The sequence below is a fragment of the Peromyscus californicus genome, unplaced genomic scaffold (assembly GCF_007827085.1).
Source record: "Peromyscus californicus insignis strain IS unplaced genomic scaffold, ASM782708v3 Scaffold_16__1_contigs__length_79575227, whole genome shotgun sequence".
Classification (NCBI taxonomy): Eukaryota; Metazoa; Chordata; class Mammalia; order Rodentia; family Cricetidae; genus Peromyscus; species Peromyscus californicus.
This window is the reverse complement of record NW_026294458.1, coordinates 12128046-12149677: the sequence shown is the minus strand read 5'-3', so window position 1 is coordinate 12149677 and position 21632 is coordinate 12128046. Positions and strand designations below refer to the sequence as shown.

At 48.5% G+C, this 21632-nt stretch overlaps 1 protein-coding gene across 23 annotated transcripts in view; it reads left to right on the top strand.

Annotated features, from left to right (window-relative positions):
- Kalrn (kalirin RhoGEF kinase) overlaps nucleotides 1-21632 on the top strand; it is a 612231-nt gene that overhangs the window by 542241 nt on the left and 48358 nt on the right. For all 23 annotated transcript variants that reach the window (XM_052740404.1, XM_052740400.1, XM_052740397.1 and 20 more), the window contains 9 exons: nucleotides 8814-8944; nucleotides 13940-14006; nucleotides 14738-14841; nucleotides 14994-15063; nucleotides 15359-15445; nucleotides 16536-16628; nucleotides 17533-17583; nucleotides 18400-18477; nucleotides 21360-21545. In XM_052740404.1, coding sequence (XP_052596364.1) covers nucleotides 8814-8944; nucleotides 13940-14006; nucleotides 14738-14841; nucleotides 14994-15063; nucleotides 15359-15445; nucleotides 16536-16628; nucleotides 17533-17583; nucleotides 18400-18477; nucleotides 21360-21545 — 867 coding nt within the window. The remainder of the gene's footprint in view (nucleotides 1-8813; nucleotides 8945-13939; nucleotides 14007-14737; nucleotides 14842-14993; nucleotides 15064-15358; nucleotides 15446-16535; nucleotides 16629-17532; nucleotides 17584-18399; nucleotides 18478-21359; nucleotides 21546-21632) is intronic.

Genomic DNA, 21632 nt, shown 5'->3' with positions numbered 1-21632 from the left:
AGTAGTCCTTCAGGGTCCCACCCAGTCTCATCTCTCACAAAGGCTTCCCTTACTAGTCCTGGCCAGATGTCCTCCGAAGTCTCACTGCAGTTCCCACAGCTTCATGCTGTCAGAGACAGTTCTTACTGTTAAAATAGCTGAACGTTTGCATTTGTGACTTTTCTCCCCCGCTCATAAGTTATTTGAGTTAGTATACTTTTTCTTCCGTTAATATATAGTAGTCTTTACACCTAATAAGTTCTTCATGGACACTTGTTTCAAAAATTCATATCTGCTTCTATTTGGGGTGACCTTTACCCTGCTGCTTACTATTACTAGCCTTCACACTGTTGGTCCCTGGTTTATGTGATCAGTTTATGGGTCCAGTGTTAGAGACATGAGCAAAATTATTGAGATGCCCCACAGGGGCAAATGTCCCAGAGAAAAGGGAGTATGGGGTGAGGTCGGAGTTCATAGGCCCAGTCACTGGCTCTCAATAAACAGCTACTGAATAGACGCCCTTTCTGTGGTGAGTTTACCATAGGAAGAGCATTAGCTTCTCCCACCAATAATTGCTTCTTGAAGATCTACATGGAGCCCGCAATCACAGAGATGTCTCTAGCGTAACATAAGAAACCGAACCCGCCGGGCGGTGGTGGCGCACGCCTTTAATCCCAGCACTCGGGAGGCAGAGGCAGGCGGATCTCTGTGAGTTCGAGGCCAGCCTGGGCTACCAAGTGAGTTCCAGGAGAGGTGCAAAGCTACACAGAGAAACCCTGTCTCGAAAGACCAAAAAAAAAAAAAAGAAATCGAACCCATATGAAGAAAAGAGTGAGGAGGCGGTGGTTTGGTTTCTTAGAATTTTCTCACCAAAATTTGATTCTTTCTCCTTTCCCCTCCTTTCTATCCCATCGCACCGTGGCACAGCCATGGAGCAACCCACTGTGGTGTGGCCACAGAGTAACAGTGAACGGAGGCTATTCCAGCCAAGTGTGAGAACACTTAAGTTGCGTTTTTACCTCCGAGGTATATTCCCATTGGTTCCTCATTAGCTTTTCACTTTAAAGAAAGAGTCTCAGAGTCCATAAAAAGTCCTGGGGTTAATTTGATGGAGCCCAGCAGCGTAGGGGGCTGACAGAGTAGCCAGTGGTCTCACAGACTTGTTCAGTTAAAGTTCAGAGTGTGTGGCGACAGTAATGTCACAGACTTGTCCCGTCAAAGTCCAGTGTGCAGGTCAAAAGCCAGTGGTGCCATTGAACTACCATTCAGCCACACCTTGATGAGCTATGTGTGAGTAATCTATTCATTTCTAAATGCAGTCATCTAGCATGTTCTTAAAAGAACGGGAAGGGCCCTGGAGGAAGTGGCCAGTACCACGTGGTCCATCCATATTATTTAAATGACAGCTGAAGGAACTAAGGTTTGGGGAGAAGCGTGTGAGGAGGCTGTCTTCTAATACCTGAAGTGCTGCTGTGGGAATCAGAGGTTGGTCTGACACTTGCTCCAGAGGACAGAACCTGGTCCTGGAGGGAGCTGTCTTAGTGTGGTAGGAGGAAGAACCAACAGAGCTCTTTCCAGTTAAGAGTCTGATTCCATTTTTACAAGAGTTTATTTTGGTCCAGAGCCTATCTGCTTTTCTCTATTAATTGTTCAAACAATGATATCAAATTCACTTAGAATTCATGTGGCTCCCTAGCTCTACCCAAGGGCTTTGAGATCTCCCATGCCCTAGGTCCAAGGGCTGCCCCAGTACAGCCCCTTGGTCTTGGTTACACCTTGGTTCCACATCAGCTGCCCATAAGCTTCTACTGGAGGATGCAAGTAGGGTTCACAGGCTTGCCTCCAATGTAGATAAATCCCTGGAGAGTCTCCACCGGTAAGTCCTGGGCATGATGGACCCTTCAGAATTCTTCCTTGCTGGCTTTGTCTATAGCTTGGGTATTGGTTTACCATGAGAGCATGCCCACACCTCCCTGGGCAGAGCTTACTTTTTCTGGGTTCTCTTGAACTCTGAGCCAGAAACAAACACTTTTTCTGCTTTCCCCATGTTAGTCTTTGCGGGGGAGGAGGGGTTGCGTTTGAGACAGGGTTTCTCTGTGTAGCCCTGGCTGTCCGGAACTCACTCTGTAGACCAGGCTGGCCTTGAACTCAGAGATCTGCCTGCCTCTGCCTCCTAAGTGCTAGAATTAAAAGTATGCACCACCACTCACCCATGTGAGTCTTGCTATGACTTTTTTATTCTTTAACAGCTATGGTTCCTATAACTGGTAGCAAGTTTGTGAGGAACTAGAAAGTGAAGGTTTCAGTCCCGTGCTTCTACTGATAACAGAGCCCCAGAGAAGTGACTTGTCTACTCGGGAAAGTGACTTGGTCTCTTGGGCTCCTCCTGATGATGATGAATCTGTTGGCCTGAATCTAATCTCAAGAGAGTAAAGATGATTGCATAGGCATGGCCATACTTCACACACTGATAAGCAGGCATCTACAGATGTTAGCTCTTAGGGCAATAAAAAAGAACTGTGTTGTCTCTGGCTTCCAAGACCTAGTGTGGGTGTGTGGAAACTTAGTACTTGTCAGCCAGGAGATTGGTGATGGGTGACTGTTACAGGGCAATAGTTTAGTAGATGATTCCATTTGTTTTCATTCTACAAGTCTAAGGAGCCATAGTTTCCTGGCCGGGTGAGAATCTAGTGTCTATTACTGTGGCCTTAGAGCCCTCTGGGTTCTGCCATCTGCCAGGTACACAGGACTGAACCTCCAGGAAGAAAGCCCCCTCTTAGTGCTTGTTATAGGTGGCACACCCAAGCACTTCACTCCACTCTCACGGCCTGGTGGACGTGTCTTGATAATCACTCACCTCCAGGGTAGCAGGGCTGGCCAGTGGCAGCTCTAGTTTAGTCTCCCTGGTGGCCTGAGAAATGGACACATCGGCTTCAGCAAGACTACCCGCTGGCTCTCCTGCTTTGAGAGCACTAACCTCCTCAGGGTAGTAGCCTCGTGGCAGAATGTGGCTCAGGCCAGGTTATGTCTGTGTCTGGGTTTTGCCGTCCCTTTACATCAATCAACAGTTCAGTCAGGAGTCCTGTAGAGTTAGTACAAGCTTGGAATCTAGAGGAGATGAAGCAATGGCCCCGTCATATTCATTCTGGTGGTATATGTTTTCAGGAACTGGGTCGTCTAGCACCCTTCTGGTAAGGCTTCCTAAGGTTCAGAATAGGAAAGGTTAGAATTCCAACAAAAATTTAAAACCACAAATCACCAACCTGCAGTTTCATTTGCCTGGAAATCCCACACCTCAGTTTTTTCACTGTGTAGATAGATGCCCTGTAGCCAACCCTAGTGAGAATGGCTTAGCACTGATGCTTTTTGTTGGGGGGATAGTCTACAAATCTTTAAAAGTCCATTAGTGTCTAAATGGAAGCTTTCCAACATGAGGTTCTGTATGCTTGTATGTATGAATAGTAAAATGTTCACTATACTGAGAGGCAAGTTAACATAGCTGTTATTTCACATGGTTATTTTCTGTGTGACAAGAACTCCTAAATCTATTTGATGAACATATATAACATAATGTTAAGTGCAGCCTTTGGCGTGTGGGTTATATCTCTAGAACGATTTATGCCACACATCTGTACCCTGGTACTGTTGAGTTCTATCATCCGTCCCTCCCCCCCGCCCTCCCCTCCCTCCTCTGGTAGCCTCTGTTTCATTCTCTAACTCCATGTAAACTTGACCCTTCAAAAAGATTTCCTTTATAAGAGAGATAATGTGATATTCTTCTCCCTGTATCTGGCTTATTTCATTTGGCATCATGTTCTCCAAGTTTATCCAAAATGTGGCAAGTGGTAGAATTTTTTTTTGGTTTGTTTGTTTTTTGTTTCTGAGACAGGATTTCTCTGTGTAGCCCTGGCTGTCCTGGAACTTGCTTTGTAGACCAGGCTGGCCCCGAACTCACTGAGATCCACCTGTCTCTGCCTCCCGAGTGCTGTGTTAAAGGTGCACACCGCCATGCCCAGCTGGAGCGCTGTATCTTGTGATGGTTCTCATTTTCATTTCTTTAGTAACTGCATCCCATCCTTCACTCCTACCAACAGCAGGCCAAAGTTTCCTTTCTTTCTACTCTCACCAACCAGCATTTGCTTTATTTCCACTTCCGCTTGTTCCCTCTCTCCCCACTTCTTCCCACCCAGTATATAATGCCTATCCTAAGGGTGTGGCGAAGAAGTTTCTATAATATAAGAGGGGACTGTTTAGCGTGCTGAGTGGTGCTAGGCCAGCGACTACCCTGTTATCTCCTTGGATGAGCCTTGATCCCCACTCCGGAGGCCACAGCATAGTCCCTTGAGGCCTGCCCTGCACCCAGCTTTGACATCTCAGCATGGAGCCTTCTTTCTAGAGTCCACAGTCTAAGATTGAGGCTGAAAAGCCCCCTCCCGCCTACACAGCTGCAGTCGGTCCCTCCTGGATGTTAGTTTGGCATCTCCATGTGATTGTCAAAGGGATGCTCTCCCTTTTGAAACAACGTGATGAAGGCATTCTATGCTTATGCAGGAAAAAGTGGGACAATGACAAGGGTCTAAACAGAGATCATCGTCTGGATACACTGGGTGTTTCATGTGTTTCTTCCAGACTCTTGGCCAATAACGTATCATAGTATTTAGATTTTAAATCCTGCTCTCCTTTGCTGTTCAGTCAGAGACGTTTTCCTGTGGCATGAAAAGCTCTTTGGAATGTTGAGTGATCCTTCTAAAACTGAAATCCAATGTTACTCTCCTGCTTAATGCCACAGACACGCTCTTGAAGAGGATCTTCAAGATCTTCAGGATCTGACTTACTCCTTGTGTCTTCCTTCTCTAGTGCCCACCCACCACCCAAGCCCTCCACCCCGCTCACTGGCACCCACTCCCACTCACTAGCGCGCGCACACATTCATTAGCACACACACACACACACACACACACACACACACACACACACACACACCATCTTCTGCCAGTCCCTCTACTCACACATCCAGTTCTACCTGCAACAGGTTTTCAGCTCTCCCCACGTGGTCTCACTCCATGACCTTTCTCACAGTGCAGTCCCTGCCAGGAATGTTCTCCTGTTGCTATATCCAGTGACGTTCTTTTTTTTTTTTTAAATACCTCAGAATAGCCAGCCCTTCATATCCCTGGATTCCTTTTCTATGGATTCACCCAAGCTCAGGTCAGAAATCTTAGGTGGAAAATTGCATCTGCACTGAACATGTATTGACTTTTTTTTTTCTTATCACTGTTCCCTAAGCAAGACAGTGTAACCATCATTACATGGTATTTACATTATATTTTAGACTACATATAATGCAGAAATTAGTTAACTATATGGGGGATGAATATAGGTTATAGAAACTCAAAGCCATTTTATAAGGGACCTGAGCATCCCTGGATTTGGGGATCCCGGGGGAGTCTGGAGCAGTCCCCCAGAAAACCAAGGGATAGCTTCACTGAGCTTCACCTTTTCCACGAAGTCCTTCGCTGCTCTTTGCCTCCCACTGTGGACACCTGCCCCTTTTGTTATCCTACATGGTCCTTCTGTCAGGACACCCGATGTGGGTTAGGTTATGGAGGTCTGAGACTCATCCATCCTCATTTCTCCAGCATTTTCAAGTATTCAGCATATGAACAGTAGATGCTGGATTTTTTTTATATACAAATAAGGCATTGATTACAATGCTGTGTAATGGATAATGTGCAGAGAGAATAAAAGAGTGCTTATAGGAGCAGAGGGAAGGCATGTGACCCAAGACCCAGTGACCAGGGAATGTGTGCGTTTCACCAGGACAGTGGCCTTCCTCCATTGTAAGCCGTCTATTTGAATCCCCTTTGCATTTCTAGCCCCTGACCTTGGACTAGCTGTAGAAACCTGAATTGCTCCTTCCTTGTTCACGTTTCTTTTATCTGCTGGATGCTGTGGTCCTAAACCACGGGTGGGGCACTGTGGAGACAGACTGGCAACCACTGGCTCTTTCCTCCTGGGCGCAGCACTGATGACAGGTCACCCTGGTTGCCCCAGGCTGGATCCCTGTCTCCAACTCTAGCACAGACAGGCAGCTGAATTCTCCTAGGGGGGTCACTCTGGGATTACTATACGCAAGAGAGCCAGCTCCCTCATTCCGGGCAGGCTGCCCATCATGAGAACTAGGCCAGGTCCTTGATTTCCCTCTCACGGTGCCACTCTGCTGACTGTCCCCGAGTCCTCCCCATGAGATAACTGGGCTGCTTTCTCACACAAAGTGAAGAGAGAAAGGCAGATGTTCCTCTGTGACCCTCTGAGCTCCTCAGAGGCCCTTCGCTCTGTAGACAGATTGGGCCATGCCAAGCTGGTTGTGCCATGCACCCTGGAGGCAGTAGTATAGGCCTGCTTGCTGGGCCTGGCATATGCCTTCCCGCCAGCCAACAGACCTCAGAACAAAGGCCACACAACCGGACGGTGGGAGAGATGGAAGTAAAGGATACTAATCAGATCTATCACCAGCTGGGTCCATCTGTGCTGGAGCCTGTCTCTGGTGATGGCACCGGGGACATGCACTGGAAAGCTGCCTGTCCCCTGGCTTGTGGAGCCTCCGCACCAGACATTCTAATTTCCTTAATAACAGGTTACAAATCCTGTATCTATAAATGTAGCGAAACGCTTCTCGACCTTTCTTTATTTTTAGCCTATACTGCTGCTCTGGATATAACAGCTTCCACGGTTGATTACTTGTTCGGTAAACACCTTTACGTCAAGTGGAAAACAGTTGTCTCTCTCAAGCTGGAAGACACCCCCCTTGTACTTTGAATTCTAGTGTTGGCAACAGATTCGTGTTTGACCCTTGGCACAGTCTTTATCAATTTGGGGAGTGGGGGAGAAGGCTGATGTCACTGTTCAACATTAAGTTTTGAAGACTCAAGTCTTAATATTCTCCATCTTTTCTCCTATCGGGGACCACATTTGCCTTGTTTCCTTTCTCTGGAATGTTCTTTCCTGCCTCTGTTTGGCTTCCATTGAAATACAGCAGCTAAGAGAATTAGTGATGGATGCTCCCAAGTGCAGACTGTTGAAGACCAGGCCACAGTCTTTTAGTCTACCACTTCGTGGTTGGCACCTTTGACCTTTGTGACTCGTGTCTTAGGACTGGTGTTTCCAAAGACTGCTAAATGAAGCCTTTAGAAACCATAGGGACTGACTGGTATGGACAGGCACCTTGGGTAGTTGACATTCGTCTTCCGTGCTTGTATTACAGATGCCCACCTTGACCTTGATCTCTAGGATTACTGTTTCTCTGCATTGCTTCTACCAATCCCCAGAACCAAATGCTCAGTGACATTGGGTGGTCTTTTCGCCCAAGATCCTTGCATGGCATACAGCTCAGCTCTCAGGCGCCGGGACCACCGCAGAAGAAGAGTTGGAAAGAATGGAAGGGTTGGGAGATGGGGTGGGATGTTGTAATACGTTGTTTTCTAGACATGGTATTGCTCTTGCACCATGAATTCAAAGCAGTTATGATTATCTGGCAAGACCTGTACAAGATTGGACCCAGCAACATTTCATCGTGAAACGGGAAAGGACTCATGAGCCCCCATGTCCGACAACTATTAACAGTGACTTGGGGGAGATGTCACTTTCTTTAGTGACTGATAAGTTGCTTATACTTAAGTAAATAACCTCTCCCCCATGCTCATGAGACAGACCTATTTATTTGTGAGTCACACTCAGAGATGGGAAGATGAGTTTCAACTAGAGAAAGGGGTGGGGATGAGACCAGGTAATAGGCAGTGAAAAGAACTAAAATTCATTGTATGTGTGTATGAGTCTGTCAAAATTAATTTTAAAAAATCTTCAAAGACTTATACGATGGTATCCTAAACATACATTAAGCAAATAAACTTAATACATTAAAGTGTTATTTTGGCCCCAAAGAGTATGTTACTGTTGACAGTTACAACTTGAGTATGTTACAAGTTGAATGTGTTCCTGTTACCAGTGCCAGCCACAGAGGGAGACTTACCTGTGGAGCACTTTTATCTTCTCCTGGAGTTTGTACAAGTGTCATCTCTGTCCCTTAGAAATTTGCTAAATGGGAGAATCTGATCTGAAAACCCAGGGATGCACAGGACAGTTTCATGTCCCCTGCAAGAGTACATCACATCTGTCAGACCTGGGGCTAGACCTCAGGTTCCTTTTCCCGCTGCTTCTAGAACACTATATTAATCCATTTACTTATTTTTCTTAATTAAGTAGCACCTTAGTGAACAGAAATGAGGATTAATGAAAGAACGCTCTTGGTAAATAACCTTAACAAAGATGTTTTTAGAAAAGGCTACATCTGTTGGCTCTTTCTGGACTAAATCTCATTGCCTTCTTCCAAAGTATTGCAGTTAATGTAACAAAGTATGATTTCCACCACTAGGTCGATCACTTCCCTCTGCTTATCAATTTGCATGAAGTGGTCCTACATGGTTTTCCTTTCCAATGCCTTATTTGGTATAGAATCCCCGTGGTTAGTTCTGCTGCTGGAGACCTCACCCAGAGATAAGTCGCCATGACAATTTCATTATGCCTGGGCAGTTGGCAGCATACAGATGCCTGGTGTACCCTGATCACACGGATGCCTGGTGTGCCCTGATTGCGGACAGCAGCTCCCTGCTGCAGGAAGGTGGAGGTCTCTGATCTCCCCCTGCTTCAGTGTGGTTCAGAGAGAACACCTTCGGCTTCTGGTTTTCATGTTGCTTGTGGCTAGACTGGGGAGACACGGGGCTTGCAAGTAACTGTCCAGTGCTCCCCCTGAGACTGTTGATCCTTCTCCTTTTTAGACTCTGGAAGGAGGCTCCTACCGGGGGAGCTTGAAGGACCCCGCAGGCTGCCTGAATGAGGGGATGACCCCTCCCACACCTCCTAGAAACCTGGAAGAAGAACAGAAAGCCAAGGCTCTAAGAGGCAGAATGTAAGTGGCTCGCCACCCCACCCTGGTGCATGTGTGTGCTGCACAGTGGCCAGGGGGTCCCGTGCTGTTTGTCCACTACTCTCATCCTTTCTAAGTAAAGATGGCCCAGATCTGTACAGTCCATCACTGATCATCATCAGTAAGCCACTTTGGCACTGCCTTAATGAAGCTTGGGCAGGGGGTATATTCTATGAGATATCTGTTATTGACAAAGTATGGTTGTCACCAAGATCTAATACATTGTAAAACATGCAAAAAGAAAAAGAAAGAAAGAAAACAGTAGAATTCAGAGAGCCAGGGAATGGTTACTGCGGGTCTGCAGCATCAGAGAGCCCCTGTGGCAGACGTCTGGTGGAGGTCGTCTGAGGAGATGCTCCCCAAATGTAGGTAAGAGAAGCACAGGAGAGGCTGAGCTGCCTGGTGGGGCCTGTTTCGGCTGCTTCTCCCAAGGCTTTGTATCTGTTTGTAGGTTTCACTGAGCAAGAACCTCCTCTCACTTGGAATGACTAGTGGTGAGATGCAGTTCGCATCTTGTAAAAACCCCACGTGCTGTGTAAGGTTTGAGTTCTGTGCCGTGATGCGGAGTCAGTCTCCTGGTGTTTGAGATATTGAAGACCCCGCCGGACACCAGTACTCCTCCAGAACTGAAGTTTGCGCCTTTGGAGTTGAGTCGTCCGGAAGCAAGCTGCCAGTAACTCAGGTTGTGAGTGGCGCTCAGAACGGGCGAGGCAGATGTGAAGGTTCCCCCCTGACTGTCTTCTCTTCTCCTTCACATTCGTCGCTCCGTTAGCCAGGCCGCAGACAGAAAAATGAGCAGAAGTAACTGAAGCCGAGTCCTTGTGCTGCCGGCACATCTGCAGAGTAAACATTTAGGGCTTTGGTTGCCCTGGAAGCAGAAATGCTCACATCAGAGCAAGAGCCGGGTATCAAAGCGGGGCTGCCACCGCGTAGTGAAGAGCGGCAAGTGTCACGGAAACTAATACCCGTGTTTACCCCAGGACCTTTTGAGGGCCGCAAGGGTCCCAAGAACCGAGTGAATGAGCTGCCATCTCCAAAGTGACGTTTCCTGGGCCTCGCTGCACGTGCTGTCCCCCCAGCTTCTCCTGTGGTGGTTACACTAGTTGGGGGCGGGGGCGGGGGAGCGGAGCATCAGGACTGGTTCCAGTCCTTTGTCAGGATGAAGCACGGCTTATGTCAGGGCAGCAGCCTGTGAGGTGACCGGTGGTTCTTGGAAAAGCCAGTGTCTTCGATTGTCTCTCCGACACAAGTGGGCCTGAGTAGCACTTACGTCATCATCCAAATGATGTTGTTTGAGTTTTGTTCTAACAAGCCAGAAACGTTTGCTGCTTTTTTTAGTCCGCTGTACCTCTCTTCTGTACCATCGCTTCTCTCTTCTGAGTCTCCTCAAACCCTCCCCTTCCCATACCCTGAGCTCCCTTGAGAACCGACCTGTTGAGTGTCTCTTACTGTTTATGTCCTCATTCTATCTAACCTGCTGGGCTTCATGACCACCGTGGAAGAGCAGATGTAACGGTGTTCAGTTATAAATACTGGAAGAGGCGAGAAGCGGACGTGTAGAGGTTGGAGGCTCAATCAGGGGACAGCAGGGGGACACTGAGGAGTTCAATGAGAGCTCCATGGAGAGAAGATGGAAGCAGGTGTCCTTGGTCCAGGAGGAGGAAGCCCCTCAGAGTGGACTCGCTGCCCTTAAGTTTTAGCCGCTCATCCACTCACCAGATGCCTTTGAGCACATCTTCTGCCCCACCCGCGGGATAAATCAACGAGTAAGACAAGCAAGAACAACAACAGAAAGTCTTCACGTGTGGCAGGTTTACATTCTAATGGGAGAAAGCAGACAAACAAAATCAGTTATGTGGTAGTTTGGAAGCTGGGAGAAGAAAGAAAATAGAACAGAGTGAAGAAAATCAAGCTTGGGTGAGGCCGTGCTGCAGTTGGAAACTCTTCTTCCGGGCTTGCACAGAGAGCAGGAAGAGGTAACGGGCTCGCCATGGAGGACCGGTGCCTCAGCAGCGGTCACAGCCGGTGCCAGAGCCCAGAATTCCCTGCGGAAGGAAGGCCACCCATCCCCTACCAGCGTGAAAGGGGGACAGTCACGGGATGCTCAGTCTTCACTGTCGGCTTGACGGGATGAGAATCCCCTGGGAAACACACTCCTGGATACGCCTGTGAAGACGTTTCCGGAAGACTGACCCTGAGCATGCGTGGCACCACCCCATGGGATGGGGTCCTGTACTGAACGGAAGGGGACCAGGAGGCAACTGGGCTGAACACCAATGTTCCTTGTAGCTAGAGTTTTCCTGCCTGGCCCACAGTCAGGACAAATCTCTCTCACCTGCCAGTCCCACAGCCGCTCAGACCCGACCAAGTAAACACAGAGACTTATTATATTGGTTACAAACTGTTTGGCCGTGGCAGGCCTCTTGCTAACTGTTCCCCATAGCTTAAATTAATCCATTTCCATAAATCTATACCTTGCCACGTGGCTCGTGGCTTACCGGCATCTTCACATGCTGTTTGTCATCGTGGTGGCTGGCAGTGTCTCCTGCCTTCCTGCTCTTTCTTTTCTCCTCTCTGTTAGTCCCGCCTATACTTCCTGCCTAGCCACTGGCCAATCAGTGTTCCATCCATTGACCAATCGGAGCAACACACCTGCCACACAGAACATCCCATAGCAGTTCCTCTCTATGGCTACCGTGTGACCAGCTGTCTCCCCCTCACCCCCACCATGGTAGAGTGTACCCCCTTAAACTGGAAACCAAATAAACCCCTCCTCCCTTCGTCAGTTGCTTTTGTCAGGCATTTGTGATACCAAAAAGAAGAGTAACTAATATAGAGCCCATTTGTAGCTGGAAGAATTTTAGGTAGACCAAAGAATAACATTCATGTACTATAGGGATTGGACATGAAAAAAAAATGGCATTATTTCCAACTCATTTGGCAGTTAATCATGCAGTGCCTTGAAAAGCATGTATACCAATCTAGTTTTGTTTTGTTTTCTGAAGGAGTCTTGTTATGTAGCCCAGACTGGCCTCAAACTCTTGATTCTCCTGCCTCTCAAGCGCTGGGATGATAGATGTGGCTCCCCACCACACCAGCTAGACTTCTTTGATCATGTCTCATCTCCCCAGGTACGTCACTGGCCCTTCACAGGAACCCAGTGCAAGTTCCCTTTCCTAGAGACTATCAAAACCCAAGACAACAGCCTCCATTGGTCAGCAAACACCTGAAGATAAAGATATCAGTACCTGGTGGTACAGCATCGGCCCTCCTCTCCAAAGGGCGGGCCCAACCCCGAATTCCCACTCTCTTTTTCCTGTGGGTTTTCTCTTGCGGCTCTATTCCAGGAAGTAACTTGGGCCATGCTAAAGATACCTCTAAAGGCTTCTATTTGTCCTTGCCAGTTCCTTCCTGTGGCCTGAAACACATGATTGTGTGTTGGAAGAAGAGAACCAGCTAGGAGTTCTGAGCACGCTGATAAAGCCAGCACGTGTTCTTTGCTCTGAGGCCCAGACCCCCGGGATTCAGTGGCTTCTCTGTGCTCTGTAGGAAAGCACGTCAGATGAATTGCTTCCTGGGTGTAGAACAGTTGCTGGATTGTGACAGTCACCACTCCTCTTTGACCTCTCAGAATGTCATCCCTTCTGTCAGTTGGGCCAAAAATTGTACTGGGGTGCCTCTAGGCAAAACTCTTTCTGACTCCTGTAAACACAGACCTCTGGGGCCTGTGCATAACCAGGGTGTCTTCTGTACAGTGTTTGAGTCTCAGAACTGAAGAAAGGAAGTAGCATTTGAGGTGGAGACTTCAGGGATGCCAGAGGCCTGGCTGGGCTGTTCCCTAGGCAGTAGGCTACTGGGAAAGGAGCTTAGGTTCAAATCCCTCCTCTGTTCTTCACTTTGTAGACTTGGACAAGTCCCCTAACCTTCCCATCTACCTCAGTATTTAAATAATAGGACTTTACAATCCCTGCCTTGTTATAAGTGTGAAAAAACCCAGATGGGGTAACTGGTATGTAATAAATGCTCTAGGAGATAGAACTAATCCACAGAGAACCCAAGAAAGCAAATGCCCTTGTTGTTATCAGTCCCATGCCTTGGGGTAGGGAATGCTGGATTCAAAGTTGTGAACATGAAATAGCTGCAGCCAACCTAGGTTCTTTAGCCTTGACTGAGGCTTTTCCAGGCCAGTTACCATGGATACATTCCTGAATAACTGCAGATTATGTATTGTAGAAGCTTGACTCAATATCTCCGCAGCTTTTCAAGGCTGGTTAACACACAAATGACTCTCTTCTCTTGCTAAGAGAAGAATGGAGCCGAAATGAAGGAATAAAAGTCTCATGTTGATCCCTTGGTCTCAACACTTTCATAATTCAGTTTTGCAAAAAGTGGTTATAGTCCTGTGTGTCTGCAAGGGGTGGTGGAGTGAAGCTTGGTTCATAGGGTGCTTGCCTTGCATGTACAAAGTGCCAGGTTCAATACCCAGCACTGTGTAAAACTGGCTGTGGTGGCATGCATCTCTAATCGTAAAACTGGCTGTGGTAGCATGCATCTCTAATCATAAAACTAGCTGTGGTCGTATACATGTCTAATCCCAGCACTCAGGAGGTAAAGGCGGGAGACTCAGAACTTCACCACAGTCATCTTTGGCTATACAGGGACTTTGAGGCCAGCCTGGGAAATATGAGACCTTGTCTTGGAAAGGAAGCATGAGGAAGGGAGGGGAGGGGAGGAAAGTAAGGGGCACCCTCCCTCACCTAACTGTTGTGCCCCCTGGGGCCAGCCCTCTCTAGCTTTGTATTTTCATCTCATCAGTGATTCTCCAGGTGTGCTAAAGGCTCTTGCTAGTGTGCTCTGTGAGGCTCTTTACAGTGGTGCTGTGTTAAGTTTTCTGAAATCACATTCCTGTGATCTGCACTGTGGAGATTTTTCGCTTAATAATGAATGGGAGCCTCACTGTCTTTATCTCTTGCTCAGGTTTGTCCTGAATGAGCTGGTACAGACAGAGAAGGACTACGTCAAGGACCTGGGGATTGTGGTGGAGGTAAGCAGATGGCAGTATGGGTATGCCTGTGCTCGCCTGACCTGGGTCCAGGTGCTTTAACCTGGACATGCTCGACTTTCTGGGAATTTGCAGAAAATAAAAAATGGTACAATTCAGACAGAATGTGGAGGCAGATTTTCATTTCCTTCTTGAAATATTTTTTTTTTTTTTTTTTTTTTTTTTTTTTTTTGGTTTTTCGAGACAGGGTTTCTCTGTGTAGCTTTGCGCCTTTCCTGGGACTCACTTGGTAGCCCAGGCTGGCCTTGAACTCACAGAGATCCGCCTGTCTCTGCCTCCCGAGTGCTGGGATTAAAGGCGTGCGCCACCACCGCCCGGCTTTCCTTCTTGAAATATTTTAATGGGGGGGATGGCATGCCTTTAATCCCAGTACTCGGGAGGCAGAGGCAGGTGGATCTCTGAGTTCAAGGGCAGCCTGGTCTACAGAGTGAGTTCCAGGACAGTCAGAGCTGTTACACAGAGAAACTTTGTCTCGAAAAAGGGAGGGAGAGAGACGGAGGGAGAGAGAGGGAGGGAGGGAGGGAGGGAGGGAGGGAGGAAAACAAATATTTTAATGTATTTAGAGGGAGGTGGGGGCCTGGTTGAGTGGGAGAAGCGACCACAGTGCTGTCTTCAGATCCACACGTGGAGTGGGGGCTGACATGAATGCTAAGGGATGGGGCTTGGCCCAGAACACTGTAAAGTCGTCTGCTGACGTCGCCTCTGGTGTGCAGGGCTTCATGAAGAGAATAGAAGAGAAGGGGGTCCCCGAGGATATGCGAGGAAAGGACAAGATCGTGTTTGGAAACATCCACCAGATCTATGACTGGCATAAAGAGTAAGTTCCGTGCAGCCCTGAGAGCGGGGCGTCTGCCCCCTGCCTCTGACCTGAGCAGGGTATTCGACGGGGGCCTCTCCTGTCATTGATTTCGTCATTGAGAGATGATGTCTCTCCGAGAAGCGTGACTTCCCTCTCCTCTCTCCTTTTAGTTTTTTCCTGGCTGAACTGGAAAAGTGTATCCAAGAGCAAGACAGACTGGCCCAGCTCTTCATTAAGCATGTGAGTGTCGGCCTGGCAGGCTCCCATCTCTCCAGGTGCCGAAACACTCTTTTTAACATAATTCCTCCTCTCTCTGGCTCTCCTTGGGATCTCTCTCTCTCTCTCTCTCTCTCTCTCTCTCTCTCTCTCTCTCTCTCAGTACTCTGGTTTTGTTTTTTAGAGCATTTAGCCATTTCACAGCCCTGTTCTTTCCTTCATGTGGCCCAGACCTCGTCCTTAACTGCCCTTGGCTCTGGGTCGGGGAGGAGGGAGCAGAAAGCCAGGATGCCTGATCGCCACGTTTTCTTCCCACCAGGAGCGCAAGCTGCACATTTACGTGTGGTACTGCCAGAACAAGCCTCGATCCGAGTACATCGTGGCTGAGTACGATGCCTACTTTGAGGTGAGCTGTTCCTTATGGTTGAGGCGCTCAGGCCAAGACAGCCACACGGAGGCATGCCCCAGATCCTCCATCCACGGGTGCCCCCGCCATTGGCCTTCATGACAAGAAACCGGCCTCCACAGAGCCATTAGCTCTTCGCTCCATCCCTACATGCACCTTCGCTTGAAGAGGAGCTGGGGCGGCTCTGTCTACACACTGTTGAGAAGCCTCCGGTTATGGAAATAGTCTGTCACAGACTATCTGTGGAAGCGATTGTTCTTCTCACGAGACCACTAAGCCGATTGTGTCCACAGCCTTCCCTACCTGCCCCTGGGACTGTGGCTAATTGCCTTTCTCCTGGTTAAAGATCTTGCTGTCACTTCATCGTCAGCTTTTTAAAAATGTATTTATTTTTATTTTATGTGCAAATTGGTGTTTTTGCCTGCATGTATGTCTGTGTGAGGATGCCAGATCCCCTGGAACTGGAGTTGCAGACAGTTGTGAGCTGCCATGTGGGTGCTGGGGATTGAACCCGGGTCCTCTGGAAGAGCAGCCAGTGCTCTTCACTGCTGAGCCGTCTCTCCAGCCCCCTCATAGTCAGCTCTTGTTCTCGGTCTGTAGCTAGCATCAAAACTGGTCCCTCACACCGTTGAACTTGACCCGTCCACAGCATCCCAAGCCTTGAGATCCGCTGTTTCTAAAATCATTCCTATGTCTAGCACCTCCAAGTGTGTGAATGCCCCAGCCTGGCAGGATCACGTCTGTTGGTGAAGAGGCAACACCGTCCTTTAGAAAGGACCCTGAGTGTTTGGAGAGCAGAGTTTAGGGCCATCCTTATAGGCCTGTTGTGTCGGAGCGGAAGCCCTCACCTGATTCTTCCCTGGGGTGGTAGAGAAAACACGGCACCTGTTTCAGGTTTCCCCCCCCCCAGGACTGAGGTGAGGACCATGGTCTGACAGTGCTCACTGCAAGGAGCCAAGCGAGGTCTTTCTTGGGGCTGTGTGACGCCGAGCTCCTAACGTGAACAGTGGGGTAGGCAGTTGTAGCTGGAAGATTCTCAAGTTCTTCTGGAGAGCGTGAAGACTCACCCCTTTGCACCTTTGTGTTTCAGGAGGTGAAACAAGAGATCAATCAGAGGCTGACCCTCAGCGACTTCCTCATCAAGCCCATTCAAAGAATAACAAAGTACCAGTTGCTGCTCAAGGTAAAAAGCTGGGGGCCTGGGTCCAGGCCGGAGAAGTGTCTCCTCAGACTGGAACCTGGGCATAGCGCTTGGGAGTGTCACTGTCCTTCAGGCTGGAAAGCGGCTGGTGGCTCCCTCAGCCTGCTTCCTGAAGAGCTTGCAAGGCCCTGTTTCTGCCCTTAAGGTTGCTTGCTACTTGTCTTTTCCTCTCTACTTTATTTTCTTCCCCCACACCTCTCTTATGTTCTCTTCCATCTTTCCTCTGGGGAACTGAGCCAAGGGCCCTACCTCTACACTCTGTCTCCACCCTGAGCCCTTCTTGCGCTTTGTTACGGCCACTGACTGACTCAGTGCCTTTGAAAACTAAAGCGTAAGCCAGGCACGGTGCCACTCATCTGTACTCTAGCGTTCAGGGCACTAAGGCAAGAAGGTCATGAGGATGTAGTCATGAATATGTGGAGTGCGGCCCTATCTCAAACAAACAGCAGCAAAGCCCTCAAAATAGCAAGGGTCTGAGGATAGAATAGAAGGGAAAGGGTGGCCCTGGAGACCTTCTGTAGTCCCTAAGATCTGATCATATGCTAAACAACTTAACTTGATTTTTTTTTTTCATCTGGAAAGAAGAGGTCAAGTGGAAAACACTCGACTTTCCCTTTCTCCTGTCTGTCTTGTCACAGTCCCACTTTCCTTCCTCCTCTGTCCCTTCTCCCAGGCTCATTTGTCATATTCTAGCGTCTTTCTTGGTGTCTTTATGTCTACCATGACTCAGTCATTTCATTTCCCAGCTGCTACAATCCATTGCCACCTCCACTGGGGAGGAAAGTCTTTGGGGTGCTGTTGCATTTTTATGATAAGTGGGGTTTTTTTTATGGCTCTCTGGCTATGTTACTATCTGATTCACCCCTCCCATGCCCTTCCTTGCCAGGACTTCCTGCGATACAGTGAGAAGGCTGGTTTGGAGTGTGCAGATATCGAGGTAGGTTTCTGCTTGTAATGCTTTGCTCTTCTTAGGGACCGTGGCGAGTGTCTTGTCCCCAAAGGGAAAAGATGGTCAGAAGGTCCAGGGTCCAAGCCTCTCCCCTCTTACTCAGCAACATGAGGAATGGCGGGTGCTACTGAGCAGAGTGTTTCTAAGAACTCAAGAATCCTGTCATGGACCCAGCCCACGGCCTAGCCCACTGATGTCTGGGGCTCTTGCTGGGTATAGTGAGCAAGAGTGACGTTTGACACTGGGGAAAATTGGCAAGATTCAATATGCCACTTGGTCTCCGGCTTCAAGTTCCTTTTGGCCCTAACAAATCATTCCATTTCCATCCCCCAACACACAGTGCGGATTACCTCCCCCCCACCCCCAGTGATTCCTTTGGGCCGCCATAGGGATTATTTTAAGCCAAAGAGGTTGCAGCCATTTCTGGCAGGTTATTTTAGGTCAGAACCTCCTGTGTTTCCACAACCAGGCTAAGCTGTTGCTTGGGCGTTCTGAAAGCCACACAGAAAAGTTAAAAAAAAAAAAATGGGGGGGCGGGGTTGTGATAAAAGCAGGAGGTAGAAAAAGGATGGGCCGGGTAACGTTTCCCCGTGTGTTGTCACTACTGACATGGAGCCCCGTGCTCATACCAGCCTCTCCTATCTAAAAACGCCACCCAGTCCTCTGAGGGTGCACAGAGGGGACCGCACCCTTTCTGAAAACAAAGGGACTAGCAGAGATAAGCCCCTCCTCCCATCCCTGAATTTTGTGAGCTTCCTACTGAATGCTGTTCCCCCATCCTGAGTGACGTGTTCTTTCCCACAGAAAGCCGTGGAGTTAATGTGCCTTGTTCCCAAACGCTGCAATGACATGATGAATCTGGGACGCTTGCAGGGCTTTGAGGTGAGCCCTTAGGAGCGCCACTAAAGCCCCTGTAGACAGGAGCCAGGCCGCGGAGGCGCTTCCCTTTGAAGCTGTGCACCCCGCCACCACCGCCACTGCCTCTCCAGCTCACAGATCTGGAAGATGGAACCATTGCAGAAAGAATTTCAGGGATAAGGCCGATCTAAAGCTTTTGGCCAAACTGGGGTCAGAATTCCAAGGGGATTGGAAAGGGACAGAGTTCCCTGTGGCTGTTTGAGCCACAGTCTCTTCCCTCCTTCCTCCTGATTAAGAAATGTGAGGATCTGAGGCACTGTGGGATGGGGTGATAAACCAGGAACTCAGGAGGGGAAACGAACTCTTCTTCAGCGGGGAGGTCTTTTATAGAAAGAAGTCTATATGGTGATTGGATTTCAGGTCAGTGAATGTTTAAAGCCTGAAAACACCACACAGCACATTTCTGTCCCTTGACCAGGAAACTGAGTCTTGGGGGAAGTAAATGACACTGGTCTGGAAGAGCTGCCATAGCAGAGCACTATGCATTGGGTGGTTTGAACTCACCAGTCTGAGGCCTGAGCACTGTGAGGAAGGATCTGCTCCCAGTCTCCTCCTCAGTTTGTTGGTGGCATCTTCTGGTTCCCATGGCATTTTCCAGAATCGCGTCACCTTCCCTTTTGGATGTGATATTATGTGTATGTCCAAATCTCCCCTTTCAAAATCCTATTTCCCAGCCATCCCAAAGTCTAAGATTTCATCATTCTTTCTTAGAGCAAAGGGATTCCTGGAAGTTGAGATAATTAGGAAAGAGGTTCTATCCCCCCCCCCCCCCCCCCCCCCCGCCGCCCTGCTAAGTTAGCACAGGTTAGCCCAGATAAAGTGCAGAAGGAAGGCCAGCTGCAGTGTCACTGAAGGTGGGAGACAATACACTCCAGTTTGGGTTGTCCCCCTAGTCTCTCCTGGACTATCTCCCTTCCAGTCCATCCTTCATGCCCCGGCCTGGGTTCCGTGCTTTGATATGATAGGAACCGGGGGAGCAGGTTTGCATGGGTTCCCAGATCTCTAAGGTAGGCCTCAGTCAGATGTTGGCATACGCTGAGCTACTTGGCTCACATGTGCTCTTGAGTTCAGGGGTAGCTTCTTGTTAGCCAGCCTGGAGAGATTTTATACTTTTCTCTGCGGGTGTTAGACCAAGTCTGAGGCTATTGTAAGCAAATCAAGTTCTCTGCTACCTCTTACTCTTCAACCGAGATGTTCTGGTGTTTTCTGAATAGGAGTCTGGCTAGCTTTCTCTGAGTCCCTTCAGGAAGTGACTACTGAGTGGAAGAAGGGCATCTATTTGTGCTGTCTGACACACCTGAGACTGTGTGTGTTTGTGTGTGTGTGTGTGTGTGTGTGTGTGTAAAGCCACGTACGGGAATGGAAAGTTTTCTCTTGTAAATCAAGCACCATCGTCCCGTATTTTCATTATTAAGCCACAGACACTCTGCTCTGCATTCCCTCAGCTGATGAGGAAGGACAGTGAGCATGCGCCTCCTCCCTCCTTGGGCCCCTCATCTTCATTGTCTCCTTCTCAGATCTTGTGGCTTTCCCCTTTAGTTAGGCTGCGTGTGCCCCCGATCGAGTTCTTGTGGAATGCCCGTGGAGCGTGTAGAGTTTGCCTGGCTAGCTGGTCACCGGCTTAATATTAACTTTAGCCCAGGTGGAGATAAGCCTGTTCTCCTGCTGACCTTGGCAGTCAGCAGCCACGGTCCAAGCAAAGGGCAGGTGTTCTCAGCAACACAAAAGAAGAAATGACCTCTGTGCCAGGGAATGCTTGGAACAAGGCATCACGTGCAGGGCATGACTGACATTTGCACTACAGGGTCAAAGTTGTCCCTGAGAAAGAGTAGATTTCATAGACCCTCTGACCTCTATCCCAGATGTCAGAGTCTTCTTATTGCAGAGCAATTAAATAAATAAGTGATAAATAGCGAGGCTTTCCTGATAGGCTCTGTGAAGACCTACTAGAGGGACACATTCCCTTTGAAAATGTCTTTGGGACACTGATTACAAGCTGGCAAACCAGATGAGCTTTCTCACCCCCCAACCGGGTAGTATGTACCTTGAAAGCCAGAGTCATTTTAAGAAGGAGCACAGGCTCCAGAGAAATATCTCTGGCCTTATAAAAATCAGAGCTGTTCTATGTACCCCAACTTCACCTGTCAATCTCAGCAAGAAACAAAAACTTTAGAATACCCCTATCTTAAACAATAGAAGGAGGGACTGACATCAGGTTATTTGAGATGCTGTTTATATCACTTTCCTTGGCCACAAATTGGTTCTAGGTTCATAACAATGAGAATGCCCCTAGGCCTTGGCCCATGCCACAAAGATTCTCAAAGCTGCAAGGGAAGATAGGCTACTGCCAGGTCCAAGCATCGCCAATCTTCTTTAATTAAAAAACAAAACTAACAAAAAATAGAAAAGCAGGCAAGGTGGTGCCTACCTTTAATCCCATCACTCAGGAAACAGGCAGGTGAGTCTCTGAGAGCTCAAGGCTAGCCTAGTCTGCCTAGCAAGTTTCAGGCCATCGAAAGCTACACAGTGAGATCTTGTCTCAAAAAGGGAGAAAAGATAAAGCGAAGATCATCCATTCCTTTTTAGCTGTTTTTGGGGCCATTATTTCTTGTTGACTCCATCACCCAAGCCCTTCCCTTTTAGGAACCTTATATGAACAGGGAAATGTCCATAGTCTATCCCCAGATGAGTCATTGGATCCCAATTCAGTGTCTTGCTAGAGTTCCAAGGCTTGGAGTATCAGGTCTATTGTCCACATCCCCCGGAGGTAGGAAACATGTAGCCCAAGAGAGCTGACTCCATTTCCCTGCTTTTCACGACCTTCCCTGGACCCCTGTCTCCATCAGGGCACCCTGACCGCCCAGGGCAAGCTTTTGCAGCAAGACACATTCTATGTGATTGAGCTGGACGCTGGCATGCAGTCCCGGACCAAGGAGAGGCGTGTGTTTCTCTTTGAACAGATTGTCATCTTCAGTGAGCTGCTCCGAAAGGGGTCCCTCACCCCAGGCTACATGTTCAAAAGGAGCATCAAGGTAAAGAGGGACAGTGGGGGCACAAAGGTATTGGTGAAATTATTAAGGCCACTCCACGTAGTTAAAAGGAAAGTTTATTAGTGGCGC